The 26,897-nt window shown below is 44.7% G+C and overlaps 1 protein-coding gene across 1 annotated transcript in view; it reads left to right on the top strand.

Moving 5' to 3' along the window:
* Positions 1–26,897, top strand: part of LOC142993203 (adhesion G protein-coupled receptor L3) — a 101,312-nt gene that overhangs the window by 2,732 nt on the left and 71,683 nt on the right. Inside the window, exon 2 of the mRNA XM_076143909.1 lies at positions 18,678–18,787. Coding sequence (XP_076000024.1) covers positions 18,678–18,787 — 110 coding nt within the window. The remainder of the gene's footprint in view (positions 1–18,677; positions 18,788–26,897) is intronic.

The raw sequence follows: 26,897 nt of genomic DNA, 5'->3' as shown, positions 1-26,897 counted from the left end.
TTCTTCCCTTTCTTCCCTCTGCCAGCGGTGTGGCGCTGGGGCCTTTGGGAAACGCATCAGCCATAGGTGGCGCCGTGTTGCAGCCAGATGCGGGGTCATGATATTGTAATCGACACACGCTTTCAAGGGCTAATTTAAGACAATTTTAGGGCAATTTACACCCTGAGAGCTATTGTCTTTAGAATGTTTTTGGAGTTTATTGTTCAGAAACTGAATTGTCTCTAATACATGTATAGATCTAGCAGCACTCCACTCTGGTCGAAATCGCTGGGGAGACTGGACTCTTAGAAGCGGGCCCGTTCTGCTATCAAACAACAGTGACCCTTTTCTCATCAGTGCCCCGGTGCGCCTCCCCGCCGTTTTTGTGTTCCCCTTCTCCTCTCCCCAAGGCGAAGTGGCCTTCACGGCCAGTAATTACAGGCTATATCAAAGCTATATATCACCTTATATCTCAGTAGACCTCGGCTCACACCTTAAGGGACAGCTGATAGCATTCTGCCGGGCCCGTGTGTGACCCCTAAAGGAGAAAAGCAGGTCAGGGGAGGAGCGACGCCCATCCCCCACTTTCCAGAAACACTTTTTTTATTTGCTTTTTGTCTTTTCCATCACTTTTAGCGTTAACTTTCTTTCTCTTGGAACATTTGATGCCGTTAACTGGACGTCATATTATTGTCCTCGTGCATTTAAAAGGGACAGTTAATCGATAGGGTAGAAATGAAGCACAATCGATAAACAGCTTTTCTGTGTGCGATGGACATACAGTAACTTTATCACATTAGGCAAATCTACTCCCATTGAATGAAAATGTGTGCTGACAGTGGGACAAGCGTGATGGAGGGATAAGGAGGGAAAGTGCCTCACTGCTCCTCCTCCAGTTGGACTTCCACGTACGTTCCATTACTCATTATCCCTGGCTTTTGACCCCATTTTGGAGTTGAGGGATTTGATGAGATAGCTGTTTGAGCAGGAGAGAAGGATTAGCAGGAGACTCCCCTTCGCTTCCTTGGCACCACCTTCATCCAAATCCCTAGATCTCAATCACGGTGCTGCGTCCTTCGGAGGAGAGAACGATATTCCGGAATATCCGCGCATCGTCCTATTGCCATACATCGTAACAAACGTGCAGATAAAAGAAGAAGGATTATGCTCGCTGGAACAAAGTTATATGAAGATGGACATAAAGATTAGTGGACTGATCTTACATGTTGTGATATATTCCAAACACAAACATGGCAGTTGTAATTCCAGTCAAATTAAAGCAGGACCACATGCTCAGTTGTCCTTGCTTGCCCTCAACTCTGAGGGTGGTCAGGCAGATACAAGAGCACCACCATCTGCTTTATTCTCCCCTGCCTCCTCCCTTGTCCCTTGCACTCCCTTAAATGTGACTGCATTACTTAATTTTACTTTCAAGTATTTAACATTGATCTTTGCTCAATACATTTTACCAAATGATGGAGTTTGCTCTTTGACTATTATATCATTTAAATTTGCTGTTTTATTTGTCTTTCGATCTCAGAAACCCTCAGTAATGACGTCTGAGGCCAGGATAACATTTGATACGTATTGTATATGCATTGTATAGATCTTCTGTATATTGTGTATTGTGTTTTCTATGAAGCATGTGCAGTATTGTGTTGAGCATCTGACAATTACAGAACAGAAACAAGACTGATGAACACAGCGGGGAACAACTGCCTGTCGTACAAAAGCACAAACAGTGAATGTGGGTGGTTTTGCAACAGACTTATACGCCAAGGTTATTCATAAAAGCTCCGACGCAAAGTGATGGGAAAAATCCCTTCACCATAAAGCAAACATGTGAAATGATAAACACCCGAAAAGTTCTTTGGAATACTGCCGGAATTTAAAGCTCCTTCCCATCTGTGTGCGTTTGCTTCCTGCCCCGCCGCAACCCCTCTTTTTCATAAAGACGCCTTAAATCAAAGAGGTTTATTTCTTCCACATTCTGTTCTCGTCTCCGTCGGATGACATCAGCTGACATTCATTATCCCGTCTCGTTTCTCAGCCCTCCCCGGGCTTGATAAGAACCTGCCGCATTCAATTTTAGCCAATTAGTCGCCGTAAATTTCAGGCCCCGGCAGCCGATCCACTCAGACGTTCGGGAGGCCCGGGGGGGGCCGAGATGTGGCCCGGCAAGTCCCTGTTGTGATTAGACAGAAAAGGAGACCCGGGTTGGCAAATGGGCAACGGTTAAGGACGTCTCCCACCCCCACCGAACGAAAGCGGATTGATATCCCTCAGGAGACGGAGATAAAAGAGGAGCAGATTGACTCGGACCAAGCCAGTGGTTTGAAACGACCGTAACTGTGTCCATTTTGGGAGCCTGAGCTGAATGCCCCATAGGCTTTATTAGGCCCGAGGATGTCGAGAGCGTTGGCAAAGAATCCAGCAGTTTAGATGTTTTCTTATTCTTGTTACATTTCATATTACCCTCAGGAAACCCCGAACTGGGTCTGAGGCCTTATGGAATCAGATTAATAGGCAACCCTGTAGTGGTTTGCTAAATAGCTCTTTGAAAAGTGTTCAAAAAAATGGATGGAGGAGGCCCTGGTCCATTTTTAGCCAGGGGAGTGGGTTTCTCTCAGATGAGTCCAAACAGTAAAGAAAGGGCTAATTGATGCCGGAGCAGGTGGTTGGTTTGAGTGCACGAGAACTGCCGAGGCCTTTTGCTGTCCTCCGTATGATATTTTGCCCTTCTCTCCGCGCTCGTCATCTTTCATCCTCCTTCTTCTGCGAGTTTCCTGCCACTTCCTTTTTTTTAATTGGCAGGTGGGAGTATCCAGCATTTGATGTCTGCTGCTCCGTCTCCTCTCCGCGGCCCAAAGCGCATTTTTCTTTCAAAATAAAGTGTGTGTGTTTGGGAGGCGAGGGGGGGACATCACGCAAGTTCGACTGACCTTTAATAACATCACTGGCTATTCATCATCTCAACCCTGCGATAAAAACAACAGCTTCTCATGCAGCTTCCTGGCTCATTTTTGGAAGTAGTTCCAAATCTCCTTGCGGCGCTTTCATGCGCTCAGTGCACTATTTTACCATGAAGTATCCTTTCTCTGATGGGAATTTCGTGTGTTTAAAATCTGTAACTGAAAGGTATCAATCGAATGAGACAACTGACGCTGAAATATTTCAGGCGAGAGTCTCCGGGTAAACTAAACAGGCTAGATTGCCGATATATGCTGGGAGAAGATGTGTCAGAATAAACTTAATAGAGTATTTATGTTGTGGTTCCATGGAATCTGCCTGTGCTTTGATCAGATCTCAGCAGTCACGTCAGTCTCTCCAAGCTCCTGGAGAAGTAACACTGTGTGATAGCGAGGATGAGGAGTGATTCCTGAGCTCTGTGCTTTTTCGATAAGCTTTTTGAGAGTCAAATGGCTCTTTGGTTCGGTGATGACATGCCACGACTTTTCTTGTTTTGCGCTCCTCTGGATTTCCTGCATTCTGTCAGTGAGTTTTAAAGTCTGTGATTGCTCTGTCTGTCTGTCTGTCTGTGTGTGTGTGTGTGTGTGTGTGTGTGTGTGTAGCGGTGGATGTTTATCATCTGACACCAAACACTCCTCCGGAACAATTTGACTCATCTTTGAATGTGGAGGCTGCGATGAGGCTCTGTAGTTCCTCCATGCGATGGATGGCTCAGACTGCTCGGCCGGGAAAACCTCCAGTCATTGCTCAACCCAGCATTAAAAGACACTCTCTACCTCTCTTAATCCTCCTATCGCTCCCTCTCTCTCTCTTTCCCTCCTCTCAATTACTTCCCCGACTTGGATTCTCTTTCCTGAGCCCTCCTCCTCCTCCTCCTCCTCTGCGGCCCTCTCCTTTATTTCATTTTGAGCCTCTTCTCTTTTGCTTTGTGTCATTTCTAATGGGCTTAAAGCTGGGCATGAGCGAGTCTAAATATTCAGAGCGCCACACTCACGAGGGCAGCGAAAGTGGGATCGTGCCCCCCCCTCACCTTGGCGAGAAGGAATTAAGAGAGCGAGACGAGTAGAGATTTCACCTTGTGACTCCGACGGCCGCGCACAGGGAGAAGTTGGAGCGGTTTTATGAGCCTGCTCTGGTTCAGCCACTGTCACATCTCTCATCTGCTTCAATCCGTTTCGTTGACAGAGATGGAATTTTCTTAGAAATGGGTTAAACTGTGCAGTTGATCCGCAACGAGGCAGCCTTTAAGTTCTGATGGGTTAAACGGATCCCATTGGACCCCTGTTTGATCTGTGGCGATTGGAACCATCTGTACTATAACATAGAAACAACAAGAAAACTTTGACACTCGCTGATGATAAATGTGTCTTTGCACAGTTGCATAATTCAGTTTGATCATGGCCACGCATGCAGCTGAATATTCATGGGAGTTTGCACCACTTGAACTTTATACATACACAGTCATCCATATGGAAGCGCTCCACTGCAGACATGTAGCGTGATGGATTTGGGTTTGCTTAGTTGTGCCTGACTTTCAGTGAGGTAAGGTAGGATAGGACGTTTATTGAGCTCACAGATGAGAAATGCAGTCAGGAAAGGTACAGAAGAAGAAATACAAAATGAATACACACAAGAATCAATTTACACATATACACACAATATACACGTATACACAATATACACTTTTTGTAGGTAAGAAACCAGGACAAGAGATGGATTTAATGTGACCGCTGTGGCCTTGACTGAATGACATAGTTAACACCATCATAATGCCAGAGCCATAACACCGCAGACTTTATTATGTATCGACTTGGACATTGTTGACCTTTGATTATCTCACTTTGACCTTTACACATGTGTTTGTGTGTACATACTGTACTGTAAACACATGCAGGGGCTCAGGATGTCATGTAGCCTGACACTATCAAAAGTGACTAAGCGGAAACAAGTTGTTTTTCTGTTTGTGTTTTGACTCTAATAGCTCTCAACGCAGTGCTGGGCAGCAGGTCCGTACATTCAGCTTGAATGTATAGAATAAATTCAATAAAGTGGAGTTTTCCAAACTTTTTCTGCCTCGTGAACCCGTTGTTGGTGCTTCAAAGAATGCTGTTGCTGCTCCCAAGTGACTGATTCAAATTCAATATGCAGAAAAGAGACAGAGTTCAATTTATGCCCTTTTCTATTAAGAAAATAGGAATAAAGTCTTTTTTGACCCTTGACCCCCTGCGTATCAACAGAGCCTTTTCCAATGGAAGATCTGACTTTCATGGCCTCCCCTTCTGACCACACATGACCTGCTTGTGTTACAGCATCGATTGTCTCAGTGTAGCCACCCTGCTGTGGTACTACAAGATAAATGTCATCTCTTCTTACATCCAACTGACTTTTAACATTTATATATAATAGAAATATTACAACCTTGGCTCTTGTTTAACTATTGTAAAAAAATGTATGAACCAGTCCACTGATTATGTACCAATTTCATTAAACATTTGCACCGATTTCTTGCAGAATATTTGCATATATATGTATTTCGGCGTTGCAATGAATGCACCCGACCGCTGAGCCTGATAGTCACTCAATTACTAATTATTTATCTAATATATCTCCATGTTTGCAGAGAAAGGGAGTCAATAAATGTGATTAGGATCAGGATGTGATGTTACCATGAGACGGAAATCTACAGTATTTAGCCGTCTATTTGCACTGACTGTTGTGTTTCCTCGCTTTGCACTATTCTAGAACTGGCACTGTCATAGATTTTTGTAATTCTGCCATTTCCATCAGTTTGGCCATTTCATTTTTTGGCCCAGGCGTTGCCTCAGACCCACTTGAGTCGTGAGGGGGGTGGAGACAGGGGACCAACACGGAACAGATTTCAGCGCTTGACAATCAAACAAGAAATATTTGGTTTCTAGGCACTGCATTTTGTACTGGCACTGACAATCTCACAGGGGAAGGGGATTTATTTTTTCGCCATTGACAGTAGCTTCAGCAGACTAGAATGCGAGACATGTTCCGCCTTCGAGGGGACTCTTCTAACTCTCATCCCCTGTCTGAAATCAGTTTAACCACTGCAATGTGCTCCGCGGCTCTCAGGTCTAGTATTGCAGTAGCCTATTCAGGGCCCTTTATTGGCCCTCAGTGCACAGTATTGTGTTTCAAAACCATTACGCAGACATTTCCACTCCGAGTCGTTTTACAGCACGTAAATTAGCTGCTTAGTTCCTAAGCTGGACCATAGCTATTACACCCTTAAACTACCATTACGTTGACGTTTTGAGCCCCGGATTTGCTCACTTAACATATCTGAGGCCTCTGTTTTGTGATAGCCACCTCCACAGAGTCGCATATTGATATTCTTTATGAAAACAATATGAAATTAGTGAAGTTTATGGCCCAGTCACACTTGAAAATATGAGTCCCTGTGACTGAAGCTCTGTGTGCTTGCATGCAAGGATGAGATGGGACAAAATAGAAACAAATAAGGGAAAGTGGAGACAAAACAGGAGATATTTTGTTTTGGGTTTAACAAACAGTTAGCTGATGTGGTTGGTTATTATAGATTTTCAAGTGGTAACTGTAAACTATAGTTGCTACTACAACAGAACAGTGCCAGCTCCAAAGCGGTATCAGCTGTAGTTTAATCTATGTATGGAATACAGAGACAGAAGGAGTTAGACCCAAACACGAGCCTGTTTGTGTTGTGCTGGCTGATACTGCCCCTATACAATCAGATTCCTCATGTCCCCCTGAAAACATGATGGGATTCACATTACAGTGGCTGTGCCCTCATAGTGTTGTTTACAACGCTGTTCAGCTGACACTTAGACATCTGCCGGTGTTTGTTCTGTGGCGAGATCAGAATTTGAATTCAATTTTGGTTGTGGCGATGCAACTGAGTGTCAGTAATGATGCTATACTAACTAACTAACTATACTTTCCTCAAGAAAAACATCACATATATGAGTTATTCATCAAAATACAGCAAACATTGAAAATTCCGTTGATGATTGGTTAATCCATTGATGAGAGGTCAGAGATTGGCCAAACTTGATGAACTTGAAATGTGAAACTCATTTAGATTTGACTGTACTCTTTTATATCAAAGCTTTTAAACTTTATCCTCCTTTCTTGTTCAAAACAACACTTGCAAGTCATCCCGGCAGATTGAGAGGCTGCAGCTTTTTCAGTCTAAACAAACCGAACCCGCCAGCTGAACTCACTGATTGGTGCCACCTCGCTGATTGAGGGTGTGCGTATCATTGAAATCAGCCGGTGCGTCATTTGGACTGAGAGCCTGCCGCCTCTCGCATGGTTTGACGCCCCCGTCTCAGGGCGGTCTGCTTCTGGCTCCTCGCCTCTTCAACGTGAATGCAGCATTTTTGTCCTCTTAGAGATCCTGTAGAAATTGCTCTCACATTATCACGTCCGTCGACAAGCATCTGACAATTCATGGTATCGAATAAACACAAGGCAGAGCACCATTACAAAGCTGCTGTTACGTGTTTCGCAGTAAATCCTCGGCAGCAAACTGACGTTAAAGATGGAATACAAACCGCAGTCGGGAAAACAAGCAGCCGAGCAGAAACAAACCGACAAGATGACAAACTCTTAACTTTGCTTTCCAACAAAATGCAACGCGTCTCCTCCTCAGGCTGGATCTCCGGAGGGCTGTTGGTACGAGGAGGAGACGTAAAAAGACAGCTTAACGTCTTTGACTTCGCTTGACAAATTTGATGGGACGGTGCTGCTGCAGGGGGGTGAAATGCAGCAAACACCTTGTCAGTTATAGCAGTCGAGGAAGGAGCCAGAACTGCATCAGCCTAAGCACATCTCTCTTCTTTCCTTGTTCACTTCCCTTGACCCCTCTGCTCTGTGAAGGAAATGTCCAAACTGACACATCGCTATTCCATTATTTTTAAAACTAAGAAACAATTATTCGTGGTGATATTTTGAAAGCCTCGGAGATCTTGAGCTCAGGCAGGCGAGTACAATCATTTCTTTTAAAATGATTCCTTGGTGAAAACCTTACAAAAGCTACATAATCAGGTTAATTCTGCCTTTGCTGACATTCTGGACATTCTGGCGCCAATATAATTAGTACATCTTGTAAGGTGAATTAGACCACTAATGCGTTCATGAGCTAGTAAATTACTTTCCTCTCAGGCTGAGGTTGAGCAGAGTGACTGACAGTACCGCGGGTATATTGACACCAAGGAGACTGGAGAGTTCAGTCCAGCCAAAGCTCTTAATCCCAACCATGCATCCTTCAGGAGAATTCCTTAAGACGTGTGGTGATTTCCAGCATGCCAATGCAGGCCTGGACCTGTGCCGAGCAATCGACACCTGACCCCTCCTGTATTGAGCACTAAGGTTACACGTAACCCCTGCTCGTCTTTCATTATTGAGATGTGAATGAGCAAGGTTAGGAGGGGGCTCTCATCGATCGGTCAACACAGGAATATTTGATTGTCGCTCTTGTGGCTCTGCCAAGACGTTGTTCTTCATGATGACAGAGGTGGTCTTCAGAATCTACAATAAGGTTGACATGGGGCTTTGAGAAAGCTGCTCCTTTTTGCTCTTTTTAGTCTTCACTTTAAAGAACATCAGCTGTTGTAACGAGAGGTTTATTTATTCCTGAACTTTGTGGCTTGTACAGATAGAGCGGGTTGTTATTAGACGCACCCATTCGTCCCTTTGTCATATGAGGTAATTAGCAGCAAAACGACTCCTAGAAGCTAAGCGCCATGGGTGACCATTAGTGAAGCAATATGGTTTGGTGCTTTGAAAAAAGGGCTTTGAACAAGGAAAGGGCTGGAAGCACACACTAGCCCTGCGTCGGACACTGGAGGTTCCCATGGTGACAGCAACTGGAAATGAAAAATCTCTGCTCAAAGGCAGGCCTTGGTTTGTGTGTGTGTGTGTGTGTGTGTGTGTGTGTGTGTGGGGGGGAAAGTGAGAAAGATGGTGTGGAGGGTTGTACAATGATACAGTGTGCTTATTGATTGGTGTGTATATTATACTGTATTGAGTGCTATGTGAGTGTTGGTGTGCAAAGTAGTGGAATTATTTAGTGCAGAGAAACCTCAGTTTTTTTTCTAAAGTGGAGATTGAATCCTGGTCCAAGAGAAGGATTAGAATCTTTTTGTTGTGGCTGTGCAGAGCATGAAGCCACATAAGCTCCCAAAGCACTCCTTTGACTCCAAACAGCAGCAGCCGTAGCTCTTTGTCCAGGACTTGATGCCACAAAAAGTCAAAGCCACAGCGTTTCTTCTTCTCCCTTTTTTATCCCAATCCGTGCCTGTGAAGGCCAACGCAGCAGTGGCACCGCTGGGTATCTGGCCAAAGCATCTGCGCTCACAGGGACGCTCTTGAGATGTGCTTAGCATCTCGGCAGGAACCCACCTTCATCAGGGACTGCCAATGGGATGGACTCCTTTGAGTTTAGTCGTAGACGACAGCAATGCACATGCACGCACGCACGCACTCGAAAGGAATGTAACTTCACACCTTGCCCGTCACATCATCATTTTTCTTCAATATGCGACGTATTAATATTCATGCGACTATAAAAAAATGTGGCCCAGTGCTCACTTTTACGGACTACCCCTGGAATGAGGCTTAGCCCAAAGTGGGCCTACAGGCTTGGGAAGTCCCAGGGGCCTCGGCGGGGAGATAAATCAAGCATCACCAGCCGGATGGGGCGCTGCATCATTTATTGGCAAGAATTGAAAAATTCATCCTGGAAGCCGTAAATCAGCGTACGGGTAGGCTCCAGCAAATGGGCCTCACCCACCAAACAAATCGATTTGTGAGGTTATTGCACATTTCAATCGTGCCTGAGCTCCCCTCACATACACAAGGAGAGCCCCTGTGGGCGATACCATTTACATATCCATGCAGGGAGATTAAAAGCTGCTTGGTTTGGACAAAATGAGCCGCTGAGTTTTATTCATTTGTATACTTAATATGGCAGGGAGCTATTAAAAAGGTGATATTATGCTTCTCTAATGAATATCAATGTCAACAAGTTAGATTCATGGTGTGGGTGCCAGGTTGTGGAGTAGGAGTGAAATTTGTTGTGCTTACACAATCAGTTCCCACAGCTACAAATCTTGATGCATGGTTTAATGAACCATCGCTACATGGGGAGTGGAAATCACATTCCATTATTTTTGTAATAATAAGTCCAAATAAGATCTACTGAGGGAAGATTTCCATCCATGCCTGTCACTGGAAACCTGGGAGAAGATTTTAATTTAAAGAAATGAAATCACCACGAAACACACATTTTCATCAAGACACGCCTGCAAGATTTCCACACACACTGCAAACAATTGACATGTTACTCACTGATGGAGGGGATTGAGGGAAACGGCTGCCTCAAGGGGAATAATCAAATTCTGTACAGTATGTTACAAACTCTCATAAATTGTATATTGAAATGCAAGACTCTAGAGAGAGAGAGAGAGAAATCCCCATCGTCTTGTATGGAATGAAGCCCTCACTGATGTATTGACAGGCGATCTCGTGCGGCTGCAGTAATCAGTTGGCACCCATAGTTACTGCAGCATATAAATCATATATGTATCTGCATTTATTATCGCTTCATTTGCATACAAGTGTGCTGTCCTGGTGAGGACGCGGTGCAAATTGAATGGCTGCGACAATTTTGAATTTTGAAATGTAAAAGCTGAAATGGTAATGATGCCAGAAAACAATGGTGGTGATTTTGTTCACTCTGCTGCTGACGTGTATGTGTGTCTGTGTGTCAGAGAGATCGAGAGGAAGAGAGGAAGATAGTTAAAACTAATATTAACAGAGCTCAGACTCACTATCAAGTTTATACAAACCACAACTTTCAACTTGTCTCTAGACATCTGTGCAGTTTTTGAGAATTACTATGGTCAGTTTGCCCTTTAGAGGACGCAATGAGAAGCTGTGTGTGTGTGTGTGTGTGTGTATTCGAGTAGATTGTGCCTCTGAGTCATTGCCCAAACTTTATTGTCCTTTCATGTTGTAGTTAGATATTCCAAAGATCTGAAAGAACACAGTCTGCAGCATCACAAACTTTGAAGCTCCTTTGAATGATTCTTTCACTGAAGGCCAAGTGCTTTACTCTGTGATTTAGCATTTACAAACGCAATGGCACTGGAATACAAAGAGAGTAGTAGATGATTTATTTGAAACTGTTATTTTTGAATGCAGGTGCTTTGTGAATGCCATCTCACTCCTAACATTCCAAACAGACGCCCTTGCTTACTCACCGCACAGAACAGCGAAAGAAAAAAGAAACTTAGCAAAAGTGCTGTCTGTATTGCATTGGGATGCGTCAGACATATTCTCAATTCATGCTTTAAAGGGGACACATTGTGCTCATTATTGTTTGTGCTTTCCTGTGTGAAAGTTGGAAGACTTCACTCAGCAGCGCTTCAGTAAAGGATAGTGGAAGTGGGTCGATGTATTTTTCGCATTAAAGCACGATGAAGATGTCGAAATAGATCCTGAAATGAAAATAAGAGCAAGCTGTACTGTGTGATCTGCGGCAGACGGAGACAGACAGATCGGCACGGAAAATCCCAAAAGAAATGTACGTATCTCACTCATTTCGAGTCTGCACCTGTGCGGTTGGAGAAGGGGCGAGCAAGCTGTGAGGGTGAGGAAGTGAAGTAAACATCTGCTAAAGGAGCTCAGAGGTTTGTGCTCCCCTGCTTGTTGACAGTAGATCATCAGGTTTAACAGGAGAAGACATGGCAAACAAATCCAAAAACGTCTCTCCATGCGCCTCTTCCTTCCACTCATCCAATGCGGCGAGAAAATGTTGAGGGTGAAAAATGGTCGATAACGTTCAATTTGGGACCTGAAACTGCTTTTGCTGAACATCTTATCACACATAAACCAATTTCTTTTGTTATTCCATTTCTTTTTCATCGTATCTACCATATGTTGAGATTTATTAAGGGTCTTTATAAATGTCTTAAGCAAGGAGATCTCCACATAAAGCTTCACATTACACTCCTTACATGCTGTCATCACATTAGCTCAGCAAATTGTAACGATCCAACAGAGAGAAACATCGAGCAACATCATAATCTTATTCGGCAACAGAAGAGATTTCCTGAAGATGATCATTCCATGCACTCAGCGAGACCCAGGTCACAATAGACAGTGATTGATTGTACTTCTAGAATATTAAATATATGTCAAATAGAAACACGGAGGAGTATGCTTCTGGTTCTATTGAATGTATATAATTAAATTTCTTCAACACATCTAAGCTCTCTGGTTTCATGAAAGCCAGCCAACGTGAGGTAAATAAATCCCTCCTCAGAAATGGTGCACGCAGCGGGACGATTGCATTGTCACCCCCTCCCCATGGGGAGGCGATGACCTTTATGTGCTCTAACCTCAAATCTCTCTGCTGCCTGACACAACAATAGCCTGGAAAAGTTTGTGTGACTCAGTTTTCCTAGTTTTCTCCAGTCCTCTCCTCTTCTCTCTGTTGTTCCTATACGACAAAATGTGCACACGACCTCTTTTACTAAAGAAGATGTAGCTAGGGAAGTTGGAAAAGTAAATTGTTTAACCTTTAGTGACAAACTAGAGAGAACATACATCTGCCAAGACCCTAAATGTGCTTTTTGCCAACATAAATACAGACGTTTGCTGTCATCACATTCAGAACAGATTTATGAAAAAGTGTCTTTGTGTTGTGTGGTGGTCCTGTGAAGCTTGGACACCACAAATGAGACCTTGTCTGTTAGAGCAAATATTTGAATCTGCCAGATGTGGATCAAAATCAGAAACTAGGCAACATTGCACCTGTTATCTGGCAGAAGATACATGCAGTGTGTGTACCATCTCTTCGAACCTCCTGCGTCCTCGTATGTGGACACTACATTTTTCTTCCATATAGTTTATACATCATTGTGCTCAACTTAATCCTGTTACCATATGAGCAAATCACTCACTTTTTTTTGTTGTTAATCCCAAAGCAAAGAGCAAGGAGAATAAAATAAAATAGAAAATAAATGTCCTGAATCTGAATCAAGATTTGCTTCTCCCTTACCCAAGTCCTACCTGTGAAAATATCTTTGCAATCTAAGAAATCCTACTGAAAAACAGATTTTTGTTTGGTTTCTGCTGTGCTGCTGGCCGATTCATTCAGGACTTGAACTAAGCGTGACTCCGATGCTCCTGCAGGAATATAGCCAGTGGACATAAGCCATCACCCTGCACACCGTTAATGTTATAGCCATCATTGTTGCTGAGCATACATTATTGATTACCCCGGCCATCACACTGCAAATTCAAATGAGCCAAAACCTGCAGATACAGTTGGTCCCCTAATTAAGTGATAATATAGGGGACATAAAGTGTAAGGTAAAAGGAATTATGAGGCATTCGTTATTGGCAAAGCTTTCGTAGGCAAGCAGGGAAATGTACAAATCAGGGAAGGGAAATGTTTTGACTAGTGGCTATGTTGTCTCATCCATCATCCAAAGGCATAAACAAGCCCGGATCCTCGGCTGAGTTCTGAAGTTTTCTCCGAGTCAAAGAAGTGAAAGTTCCTGGTGGTCGAAACGTGGTGAAGCAGGGGTGAAGAACAACATGTGTTTATCCAGCTGATCTTCAGCATTCACATGAGTCTACTGGACGGTCGCCAAGCCAAAACACCTCACACACGATTCTGTACTTCCCTGCTAGTCATAAGCCCCTCAATGTGAACTAAGTACGGGTGTGTAATTGTGTTGGTGTCCGCTGTTGAAGCGCGCTGTGCTTTCTGTCGGTTTGTTTGTTGCGTTGGCATGAGCTGCAGCTTATCTTGCAAGTACAATGCTGCGTTAGAGCTGGAGAGAGGCGAAGCGCGTGATGTAAAAATCTTCAGAAAGCTGCTAATCTGTGCCAAGGATTACGCCTGTCAGGAGTGGAAACAAACGAGCTCGTTCTGCTTGTTTTCGGGGAGAAACAACATTGAAATGTAGTAACAAATACACGGCCTTGGTGAGAGTTGATCGGTGTTGACCTTTGCACTGATGAAACTGTACTTTGAGCCTTAAAGATCTCAGTGAAGGTCATTACGTATGGCATAGGGTCGTAAACGCTCCACGTTCTCCACCCTTAGCCACTTAGTCACTTGGCACCGGCTGCATGTCTGCTTCGGTCCCCTTTGCTAATCCTATAACAACGGAACACAGGCGACATTTCTGCGAAGATCCTGACAGGGCTTCACATTTTTGCATCTGCGCCTGTTGAAAACGTCACCGATGCCACCGTACGTGTCACATTCTGTTCGGCTCTAGGTGTAGGTGTGCTCGCATGTATGCAGATATTTATCCCTGTGTGTGTCGTGCGATGAGAGCTTAAGCACTTTTAAACAGTGAGCCCCTTCAGCCATGCACATAAATCCCCAACGCCCCCACACTCAATCGGCTGTTCCGTTCTTGTTGCACTTTTCTTTTTTTTATCTTTGTCAAGTCGCCTTTGCCGTTTGGGAACAAATAGACAAGGAAATTCCACAGCTTCTCAGTAGATTAGTTGGACGGACGGGTGTCACGTCAACATTTGCGTGAAGTCGTTATCGCAGCATATGTGCTCATCTTCGTGTGTAGGATGGTGTGCGGTTTGACTATATGTGTAAGAAACATCCATAACCCTGTAGAAGGAATTAAATAAGGAGGAACAAACTTGATACGAAAGGTCTGCCGGTTTGTAGGAAAACATTGACGAGCACTGAATAAGAAAGTGATATAATGTAAACACTTCCAAGTTGGCCTCGGGCATGTAACTGACTGTTGTGATGGATGCACAGCGTGTGGTGCAATGAGGGAGAAGATTCCGGCTTAACCTTCCTGCTGCAGCGACTTCTCCGGCGCGTGAAGTAAATATTTTGTTTCTGTGGTTCTCCGGACGCGCTGACACCGCCGCGCTCTAATGCCAAGAGGTCGCCGCATTGAATTTGGTCGCACATACGAATCCCTGGAAAGCGTAAAGACAAAGGCTGAGGTGAAACAACCTCACGTATGCGCCGTGTAAACAATACATTATTCTAGAGCAGCTCTGCGGCGGGAAAAATCTGCTCTTTGCCAACGGTCTCCATGTAAATAATTAAATGGCTAATTCCTTCAATAAAGGAGCTACGCTAATCAGCCCTCGACGGTCACCTTTGAACACTTACCCTCCTGCTCCAGAGCAAAATACAAACTGCTCCAGGCGATCGTCAATCTGCCCTTCCTCTTGAAGCCTTTCCTCAAGGTTTTCATGGGAGTTTAAGGGTTATTGGGTTTTTCGTCGTTGTTGTTGTTGTGCCGTGCCAAGAGACAGGCTGAATGAGAAAAGATGGATGCTGTGGCGTGCAGCTGGGGAAGATAATGAATGAAGTCGACCGTGGGCAGCAAGGACCATCACTAAAGCGTAATGGGTCCCAACAGAGGGACGAGGATATTGACCCGTCGGTCACTTTTGCGGCCTCCCTGCAGGCAACCGAGCAACGCAAAAGATACCTACGTGCATCGTGTCCTGCGCTCACACAGACCTGCTTGCAAAAATGGACATAATTCAAAGGAATATTAATCTTTACAACTAAAGGACAGGGAGGATTTCCCCTAACATACAACAACTCCAGGGACGTCAGCGCTGGAACCCCCGCCATTCCTATTTGACTTCAGGCATTGCCTCATCAATTCTATGTAAAATCACTCAAAGCGTCTGTCCTTCCTTTAGGATGGTTATTCCTCTTCTGATATAAATCACTGCAGTTGTGAGGAACAGTCCGCATTAATTCTCCATTTATTACCCACCCATGTGGACGTATCTGTCTGGGTTTGACAGCAGCTGCACTATCCCTGACTCAGACTTGCTGGCCGTTCACATTTTGCTGTCTCATGCATTCATTCATCCATTAGTTTATTAATTTATGTTTATAGGTCAGCGGTCAGTGTACAACAGGGGGGCTCAACCCACTTATAGTCATCAGCGGCAGCAGTAGGATCAGTCAGAGATTATGGTGATTACAGTTTGTGCTTACATTGGGCTCTGCTGCTTTGTGCCACATCTTCCCCTCGTCAGCTGGCAGTCTGAGCTCTAATCTGCCAGCGATAACAGCAGGAGGGGAGGGGTGGGAGGTAACTGTAAAACAGACAAAGCTGAAATGCAGATCGGAAAGGTGGTCTGTGGCCAAATTGCAGAATTTAATTTCGTGGCACAGTCGAGAAACGATGGCGCACGTGAACGTGTGCCGCGTGACCGAGTGGGTTCACGAGTAAGCGCTGAATAACTTGATAGACAAAGAAACAGAGTTTGTGCCAGTTTGTTCCCTTTTTAATAAACTATATCAAAGCACTTTTGTTTGCTTTTTGCTTTTCTCCGACAAAGAGCTGCCAGCAAGACACCAAACATTTAGCCAGCAGCAACTTCTAACCACCTGCTCTCTACTTGCACACAGAGAGAGAGAGAGAGAGAGTTGCTAAATCTATACCAACCACTACTTCATTTACATGTTTGAATAAATCAAGTGGATCCATTTCTCTCTCCCACCGCAGGTTCAAAGGGCTCCGTCAGAGCCAAGTGCCTGATGAAATCCTGATTACCCCCCCGTAATTGGTAATTGTGAAGTCATCATTGCACGTGGTGCGGGCAGCTTCTCCCTGTATCGATTCTCTCCCACACTACCATTGATTTGCACTTAATACATTTAATTGTAATTATTTCTCCACTTCCTTTCTTTTTTTAATTCATGTGCAGTGTATGGCTGCAGGGGAACCGACCAGTGGCTTTGGCTGTGGTGGAAATGCGCGGCGGTGATGAAGGGATTTCCAAATATGGGTCAAGAAAGATAGATGTCAAAGCTCAGATTAAGTGTGCCATCCATATTAAATACATATAATGTTTAATCCCTCAAGAGGAAGTTATTAAACACTGTCACTCAAATGGCTGTGACTTTGTACTGAGGCCGGGGACATATACCTATCTACTGTTTGTGGTTAAGCTAAATTCAACAGTGTGTGTGTGTGTGTGTGTGTGCGTGTGTCATTTGTTTCAGAGACCAAGCTCCAGCTAGTTGCATCTCTGCTATCCATCTCACTTCTAATTCTATGTGACACTCAATCTTAACTTGTGTTCTCTCCAGCTGATTACAAACCCCCCCGCCCCCTTCCCCTCGCTGTTCTAAACGGAATAAAGCAGAAAAGCAGGCGAGGAAGGGGCCAGAGATGAGGGCCGAGCCGCCTATAATTGTTTCTCAGTTTCATAGGCTTGACCCCTTATTTATTTGACTGGCATTTACTGCAGGGGAATTAACTCTTCATCGGGAGGAGCGCGGACAGCCGACTGAGGGGAGTGACTGGCAGAGGGCTACGGGGGGGATGGGGGTGGGGGCTGGATGGGGTCGTGAACCCATAAAGCTGTGATGGGGAGCGACCCGTCAGACCATATCTCATTAAGCGCTTGGTCTGAAATGAGATGGGCTCCTTTTTTGCTTGTCCCTCACTGGTTCGATTGATTAGTCGCTGGCCAATCAATGTTAATTAAGGTGTAGAGAATCCTTTAATTGTGGCGTATGAATCATTGTGTCAGACCCTTACTTGACCTTCACCAGACTCGGGCTGTGAACGGTCTTGCTCTGGAATAAATACCTTTTATATATTGCCAGATAATGGTGCGCTGTAAATGGAGCGTAGAGTTGATGGACGGCAATTCTGTCTATACTTTAGCGCGCAACAGTCATCCTTATTAAGATCGCATGAACAGCGGGTGCTGAGATAGAAACACCACTGCCCTTCATATCATGGCTCTCATTTTGCAAACGGCCACGTAGCACGGACAGATCAATACTCGTCAAAAACATTTAAGAGTTAATGTCATGGGATAAGTGTTGCTGTTTTGCGTGGCGAGAGGCACTCTGTGCATATGAAGTAGCATTTGATTGATGACTGCCAAAAACAAAATGGCAGATGAGAGCACCACCAGCACCGTAATTGTGTTTTTTAATGAAGACCCGCGTTCCACATTGGAGCCGATTTCCCACTCAGTTGATTGTGTCTTTCCCTCTCTGCCGCCCACCATCCATCACTGTAATAATAGTTCAAAATACAGATGGGAGATGCCAACACTCGTCATCAGACACTGACACAGATCATGATTTCCACGCCACAGAGGCTACTTTAGGTCAAACTGGAGAGACGCTCTCTAAACAGGGGAAGCACTACTTTCTCTCCCAGCAGTTTAGCTATCCGGAATGTGGAAATTGTGTGTGATTCTGCTCCACTTAAAGTACTTTAAGTATTTGTAAACATGGTAATCGGATAGAAATCGGCATTATTTAACATTGGTGTACTTAGAGAAGCAGAAATCTAGATTGATTGATAGAACCGATTTATTCCAGCATGTAGATGTTCTATGGATTTAGAGTTTTTGCCTTAATCCCAGTTCGATTAGATTATCGTCTTCCTATGCAGTGCATGTATTGAGTCAGTCCTTATACTAATGCTGATGAGCCCTTTCAGGTAAACTGTTAAAATTCCTCTATCAAAACTGGTGACTGCATTTATCCTCCTCGATGTCTCACTACCTGGATGAACCTGCGTAGTTTCCTTTCGCTTCATCAACTGCTCACTGATGGCCGGTTGACTAATGCAAGCACGGTCAGCCAGTAGGCGGGCAAAGTTATCGCCACAGTTTCTAATCCGACTTAACGTGACCTTTCTCCTTTTCTTTTCCCCCTCCAGATGTAATAACCGGACCCAGTGTGCTGTCGTGGCCGGACCGGACGTCTTTCCTGACCCTTGCCCTGGAACCTATAAATATTTGGAGGTCCAGTACGAGTGTGTGCCCTACAGTACGTATTCATGTCTCCAATAACCAATCCTCAAACAACTTCTTAACCCTTGTCTGCTTATGTGTTTATGATGTTATAATATGATATCCTGAATCCTTTGATCGGGACAGCGCAACCCTTTACCCATTGATGTGCATGTATTGGTTGCTGTTAAACCCACGGTTGTTGCGTTTGTGGTAACTAATAGCAGATTTCTTAATTCTGAATGGCACCAATTAAAACGGCTTACTTGCTTATGCTCCATGTATTTTTATTAGGTGGTGAGGGGGATTCACTAAGTTGAAGAGAGAGACATTCATATCCGTGGCAGAGTGATGTAGATTCCTCTTGCCACAGAATAATACCGTTTATATCAGCGCGAGAGCTGTATTGTCAACAATATGTTACAGAGAATAAAACTGCATATCTGCTAATGAATTCAGTGACAGATAGCGCGAGCCACGTTTCATTTTCAGCTGGTGCTTGTCACTAGCCCTCCGCTCGGCTCCTCCAGTTCAGACGCCGGTATCTGTTTTCGGAATAATGACTGAGAGTTTTAGCACAGCGGCATCAAAGGAAGTTTGACTTTTTAATTGAAGTGAAGCAGGCTTGTTGTGTTTGCTTTAGTGGACTCCGGTTTATCTTTAGACAGCTCTGAAAGGGATTTAATTAGTGCAGCAGGCCAAAACACACACACACACACACACACACACACACACACACACGAGTGGAAATGGAACATTTGGGCAGGGAATGGAATAACCAGCATGGGGTTGGGGATAAAACTGACATAGAGGAAGTCCAGATGAGGCCAGAGGAAGTGGCCCCGTTACGTTCTGTATTGTGTTGTAATGACCTCAGATGCAGGACGCGGATATGGATTTTGCCAAAATTCAAACACTGTGGCTTGATCAGAACTGATGTGAACGTGGAAGTGTTTGGTCCGGAGGTTTTATGTGTCCTGTTTTGAATCATGAAAGCGTCTCTACCTGTGATCCAGAGCTGGCAGATGGCAGCTCCAGGCCTCGTTTACCCAGCATGCACACTTTCCTTTCTCACCCAAGCAGAGTCATTGTCACACCTGGGCACCCACGTAGGACGCTGACGCAAACAAACGCCACAGTTTCATAGAGTACACGCAGCGAGCATGTGACACAGAACTCATCCACCCCCCTCCACTTACTGTCACTCATTCACAGACCTGACGTTAAAAACCTGTCTTGCTTGGTTTGATGCGCCTGAGGGGCATTGAAAAACGCTCAGTGAAGTCACATTTAGAGTCGCATGGATACACGTGACTGCCATGTGCGTTCCCTGATTGCAGTTTTGACCATATTTGGCATCTGCCTGAGTGGAAATGTGCACAAAAATGCCCAAAAGTGATGAAATTATAGCTCTAAAAGCTTTACAGTCTAGTCAGAGATCTGGTTTGACTTTGTTTGAATGTTGAAGCCTCTGCGTCAGACTTCTCTCACCTGTAGGCAACACATCTGAAAATATACCCACATTCAATTGATTCTGGATTAATATTGAGCAAATTGCCATGGTTTGACCTCATGCAGACGCGGCAGTGTCACACAAAATGACAAATGCTAGGGAATGATAATGATAAAGGATATCAATGACTCCTGGCTCCCATCCACGCCTGAGGCTTAGTTATCTGTCTCATCTGGAGCGAATAACAAAATAATAATTGTTATCCTCTCCCAAAGGAGCTGAGCAGGACACCATGTGATTCGTCGCTCATCTCCAGCGATTGATCACAATATATGTGATTTGTTTGGGTCATTTCTTAAGTACAAAGCCGTTGAAATGAGGTGATGTTGACCTGTATTTTCCAAACGCTGCTTCTGGCAGTATTGTTTCTATTGTGCTGCTATTGAGCCGTCGAGCACAACAAGGTCACCTCATCTCGTAAAGCGGTGGAAAGCCGAGAGGAAGAATCTGCGGGCCGTCGCACTGGCGTCGCCAAAGTGACGGGGCCGTTTATTTTTTACATTAAGTTTGACAGCAAAATCTCATCACAAGTTGACATAGACAGATTTTTGAGGCCCGCTTTATCGCCGCAGTGACAAATGATAATGTAAAGGGGTGTGATTTTGACAGAGGGTGGGCCCGCTGCGGATGATGTTTTTTGTGGCTAAGTTTGAAACGGGTGAGTCCTCACTGAGACAGCCTGGAGGATGTGAGCCTCTAATAAGAGAAGCAGCCACCCGTGACTCCAGCTCTCTTTGTGCTGCAGTCCTATCTGTGTATTCCACTGACAAGTCCTCTCTCAGTCCGAAGACTCCTTTTCTCTCTCTTTCACTTACAATTTGTCCTTTAAGTGCTCACCCACTCTGTTTTGTCCTCTTTTCTTCTTCCATCCTCACTCTCTCGCCCCTCTTCTTCATCTACACTTTCTACAGCCGCCCCGCCAAATTACCTTTCACTTCTCAAGACCGTACAATCAGAGCCACCGTTAATAATGGCGCAGAAGTGTGCTAAATTAATGGACACATGCTCCAAATACATTATTGATTTTATTAATTAGGGATTCGATCCGCTCTGTCACTTGTAATGGAATGAGAAATGTTCGGACAATAATCTCGATGAGTGCCAGTGTTTGCCGGCGTCCCCGCACAAAGCGATCCATCATAGTTCCATTCCAGCTGCCATCGCCCTTTCGTCCAGTTTGTTGTTTCTTGTGCGAGGAAACATATCGAACAATTTTGATGGAAAGGTGGAAACCTAAAGTAGCAATTGATACAACTTCAGTGCTTCACAAAATGGCATTTGCCCGCATGCATGTATGTGAACATGATGTGTCATAATGGAGTCCTGTGAAGATCAGAGTAGGGCTCATTTTTCACCTCTTTCTTCATGGTGCCGGTGCAGCTTGTGCATGCTCCCCCATGCACTTTACAGATTAGCAAGGCCTCAGGCAGAAGTGATGCACTGACCCTTTATGATGAGTCATAAACATGACTCCGCCGCAATGCCTGACATCGGTCTCCGCCCCGCCCTCTCACCTTGGCTCTTCACGGTTCAGCGGAGAGACGCCTGTCGGTTCTCTTGGCTCCCTATTAAAACCTTTGTCTCTTGCGCCCTCCATGTTTTTCTCCTTGTCTTTTTCTCTTTCACGGCATCTCCTCCCAAAGGTCGAGCTTATGGGAGGTCAACACAACCGAGTTTCCCTGCTACCAACTGTTTTCTTTCTCGCTATAATGAAACGCTTACATCCCCTCAGGACCCTCAAAGTCTTGTCCTTGTCGTAGAGGAAAGCCCATTCACTAACGTCTCTATTGTTTCTCCCTTCAGTTGACAGCTTGCTGTTGCACTTTTTATCCTCCTCTGTAGTATCTCTCCCCCTGGTAATTAGATAAACCTATCCGTGTAGTTGCCATGGCAAATCGACTGATCTTGGCCCAGGTGAGCGGTCATATCCCTCGTCCCAAAAACAGGAAATGTTAGAATATCTGAGATAGACGCAGTAGAGGGAGAGAATGAGGGACACAGGGAGAGACTAGGCGAGAGTTGAAGAACAAAGGATGAAAGCCTGCCAGCAGCAGTTACTAAACATGAGCCACTAGTTCCCCCCACTGTTTTGTAGCTAATAAGGACAATGTAAAATCCCAGGTTGCTCAGTGTGATCGAGCTCAGCCTCTCGGACACGGTTCACACTTTTGAAGAGAAGCCAGGATGTATAATCGCACAATCAGGGCTTTAGGCTTGAAATGAACAACGGAAATCTGAGTTTATTGTCAGCAGGCCTAATCGGTTGTAATTCATTTTTCTTGGATACACAATGTATCTCTAATAACACACCTAACAGGTTCAGGGGGGCCCTAATCGAATAACGGGGCAGATTGTTTGGCGGGTTTTGGAGGGCACCTGCTACCATCTCCTTCCTCCTGTGTTGGCAGGTAAACCATGAAATTGATGCTCTACACACGGCTATCACTTACAATGCAGCCAAGGCGTAATATGGTGTGATTACAGGCCCCATTATGCAGTGGTCACACCTAAGGTAAACACCACCTGTGCAACCAGGATGGGACTTTACGGCTGTAATGCAGGCGCCGCCATTTGTTATGGCGCTCCAATCCCGGGCTCATCGGGATCACCGGTTTGGTGTTTGTACATATCTCAGATTATTAATTGCAATGGCTTTTCATCTCACTTTCAAATGTATCCCCGCACCCTCCGCCGTCACAGTGCAGGCAGTTCCCTTTGCACTCCATAATCTCACAGCTACTTTTAAGCTTCTTGAAGTGTTGATCACTCCGTTTGATGCTATCAGTAAATCTACTAAGCAGATTGTATTGAAGTCGAGTGGCTTTTTGCCCTTGAGCTCTCTAATTCTCGTTCCTCGGGCCCCGGCGTGGGAAATCAACACGGTGACAGCAGATACATCACCCGGCCACGCCCTCCTCGCTCCCGTCTGAAATGCCACTGAGCATTTGCCTTCCTGCTCACAGCCCGAGAGAGATGTGCTCTCTCCTCCCACCTGAGCAACTATCTGCTCTTTGGTGTGTGTGTGTGTCTGTGTGTGTGTGTGTGTGTGTGTGGGAGGTGGGCTGTAATGCCATGTCATCGTTCAATGACAGCTGACCCCTCCCCAACCTACATAAAAAGCTCTGATGACTTGCTTTCACATTTCTCACGCAACAAATCCACACTGTTATAGGGGGCTGATTATGCAGAGATTGATCCAAGGCCCCAAACACAACATTCTTCTAATTCTGTATTTAAATGGAAATCTTAACACATAACCTTTAAACAATCACAGCAAATAAGAATATGTCTCGAGTTTCATGTTTCAGGACTAGAGCTCTTTGCTACAGATATCACTCATAAACAACCAATTTGTCTGATGCATGGTCCCAGAATTATATATATATATACATATAAGAACAGTATTGATGTCCAATCATTCGTATTTAGAGGGGTTTTATCTTTAATACCACTAATAACACCCTGGTGGTTGTCGGGTCTTACACATGCACATTTATCACTGCATTTATCTTGTAGTACCACAGGTGGGCTTGATGTTTTCCGGAGGATTAATTTGCACCATCTGAATATTCATGTGCTTCATCATACATTTTTATGTCTTCGCTGCAAGTCCCACACCACTTTGGCTGATCGCCTGAATGTGTAATGTGGAAGTGAAGGCACTTGTTTGCCATTATTACATTCGTATTTGCATTACCACTGCAAAGAAAACTGAAATTAATACTCCAGGCACTCCAGATTACACGGCACTCGCATCAAAGTCCGCACAATGTGGCGGCATTGGCTAAAAATAGGACTTTTTGTGAGGAGGAAATAAACAATATTCTTTAAATACAGCCATTATTTGCCGAGTTGAGAGGTGATGTAATTGCACAGGAAGGCTGTGATTACCAGTGTAGATAAATGGTGGTGTGAAAGGGGTGAATCTGGACATGGAAACTGTTTTTCCCCTCGCTAATGGCTGAATAAGCTGCTGTAATTTATCAGGATGTTTTTTTTTCCTCCATAGCGGCTGGTCCCTTTCAAAATAAAACGCACTCAAGAACATCTTGTTAACATCTCTATGCCTGGTTTTCATATTTATTCCACCAGCAGCCCTCACAAACAGTGTGGAGGATATGTTGTTAATTAGAGCTCATTCTCTTCAGGGGGTCTCAATTTTAATGATTGCCCTTCTAATCAAAGCAGCTTTGCCATTTCCTCCTCTTTGTTTACCAAGTCCAGCCACTGCTTGGACCAGACTAAACACCCTTTGTCTCTCTCCTGCGTCTCCCTCTCTCTCTCTGCTTCTTTATAAATTCAAGGTCTTTGGAAATCCAGGCACATTTCAGGGCGCAATTAGGTTATCTCTGCTCCAGTTGCGGCCATGTCCACAGAAATGTATTTAATTTTGTTTTGCCTCGGCCGCACTCGTCTTTACCCCCCCCTCTCCCGGACTCGTCCCGCGTGGGTCGCTGGCTGGACGGGCGCCAAGTCCTTGCACCTGTCCCTCACAGAGAGACAAACACACACGCAAAAGAATGAGAACACATACACAGCCTCCTGCATTGTCAAGGTTATGGGATGTTGTAGCTCCCTTCACAGCGAGGGGCGGGGAGTGGCCCGATGGAGACGGAATGGAGACACCGGGGAAGTAGATAGAATAAGGATGAGACGAGGACAGACAAGTGGTTGAAAGGAAAAGAGGGCTATTGAGAAATGGAGCCTGTAATGACGGTATGGGAGACTCATGTGCGCCGAAAGAGGGAAATGATAGGAAAGATGAAGAGAGGACGGCGAAAGAGAGATGGCCGCCTGCACGTCCTCCCCCATCCTTAGGCACGTGCTATTCAAAGCCCTGTAATTTGTGTCATTAATTAAAAAGCGGGCGGCGTGGAGTTAAGGGGCCTCGTGCGCCGCATCTCGCCCGGCTGAGGCAGTGGGGGGCGAAATATTGCGAAAAAATATTGCAGCCATTCCGCCATGAATCTCTATTAGCGGCTAATGATACCATTCCGACACCTCTCAACCATTAGTGTGAAATTGGGAAGCTTTAATTATTTAAATGAAAATCCATACAGCCGCGGCTCACATGACAGGGTCGGCGCTCGCTGCCTCTTAAGGTCTCTGTTGTTAGCTGCTCAGCATGCGTCGGAAATAGGAAGTAGACTACAATAAGGATAAGGAGTGACTTCTGAGGTGAATTATGCATTATCTGAGCAAAGGCAGTATAGAATATATTAAGCAGTTGGCGTGATAATTGTATCGTTATGGTATAGATGAATAGTAGGGTAATTTAGTGAAATGCAGTGCGTGATTGACAACATTTTTGGTAGAGCGCAAACGTCAATCATCAAGCATTACGTCAAGCATTACCATGGAAACGATAATTATTCATTCAGACGGAAGGCATAGTTTGCCCGTGTAGTTTATTGGACAGCTTGACTGCGTAAGAGTTCAGTGAGACACGTCAGAAGGCTGCGATGAGTCGAAACAGACGGGAATGTCTTCTCTCGTATATCATAAAGTAGTAGTTTTAGTATAAATTGCAGCTTTGAGTTAAATATGACAAGACAACAATCTCAACAATGCACCTTGGCTTCCCATCAAATTCTACTGGTGTTTTTTCACAACTTGATGAAGTTCCTTTTCCTTTCAAATCTATGTTCACTTAGTGCGTCCATAACCTTCACATATCCAAACCGACGCTAAATGTAATCATACCAAACACTATAAATGCCAAGTATATCACTCAGTTGTTTATGGGCATGGCATGTTATGAGATCTGTGTGGGCAGCAGGGTGGATCAGCGTGATAAAATCTGTATGGGGGAGTTGAGTGAGCAGTGCTCCCTCATTACCCACTGTTGAGGTGTCCTGGACCAAAATACTTAATCCCCAACTGCTCCAGTGGAGCTGCTCAATGGCCGGCAGATAAGAGTGTTTGTGTTGGGCAGCTTCCAGGTGTGTATGTGTGTACTGTAACTGTGTGAGCGTGAAGCAGGGCGTTGGTGGAGAAGTGCATTTGTCCTCGATGGATCTATCCCGCCGAGATAAAGGCTTTAAAAAAAAAAAAAAGGACTCCTGGCTATGAATGTGCCTATTCATGAGATCTTTAAATTTAGGGAACAGTTTTTTTCTCATCGCCAATCATGGCACCCTGCCCTCCGGTTTGCTTTGGCAGCCAGCGTAACGTAATTACAGCTGGCCATCTCCAATAAGGGAGAAACACTGCTAATCCTCCAGAGCCTGATGGCACTGAGGAGACACTTTCTGCAGCCCATTGCTACAGCAATATACCAGAAATGAACGTTAGATTAAGGTATTAATATGTACATTATATGCTCACTAAGGATTTTCTTTTTAATTAGATGATACTTAGTTAATACACTGATTGCAAACATTTTTACTGTTTTCCACTCATTCCTCAATTCGGCGTCGTTCTGCATGCCTCTAAATAATCACAGACATAGTAGATCATGAGTCTAAGTGTGATAAAGTCAAGCTATAATAACAATACAAATACATGAATCTCCAGTAGGAAGCACGCTGGGGTCCTGTATAAAGCTCACCTTGAACATCAGGACAGCTGTTCAATACCTTTGGTTAATGTTTGGGGTCTGGAACCTTTAGATAAGACAGCTCAGTGGCTATTT

This window comes from Genypterus blacodes, unplaced genomic scaffold (genome assembly GCF_046128005.1).
Source record: "Genypterus blacodes isolate CSIRO-AG114 ecotype Tasmania unplaced genomic scaffold, CSIRO-AGI_Gbla_v1 ptg000027l_1, whole genome shotgun sequence".
NCBI classification, from domain to species: Eukaryota; Metazoa; Chordata; class Actinopteri; order Ophidiiformes; family Ophidiidae; genus Genypterus; species Genypterus blacodes.
The sequence above is the reverse complement of the archived record's forward strand: the minus strand, read 5'-3'. Positions and strand labels throughout refer to the sequence as shown.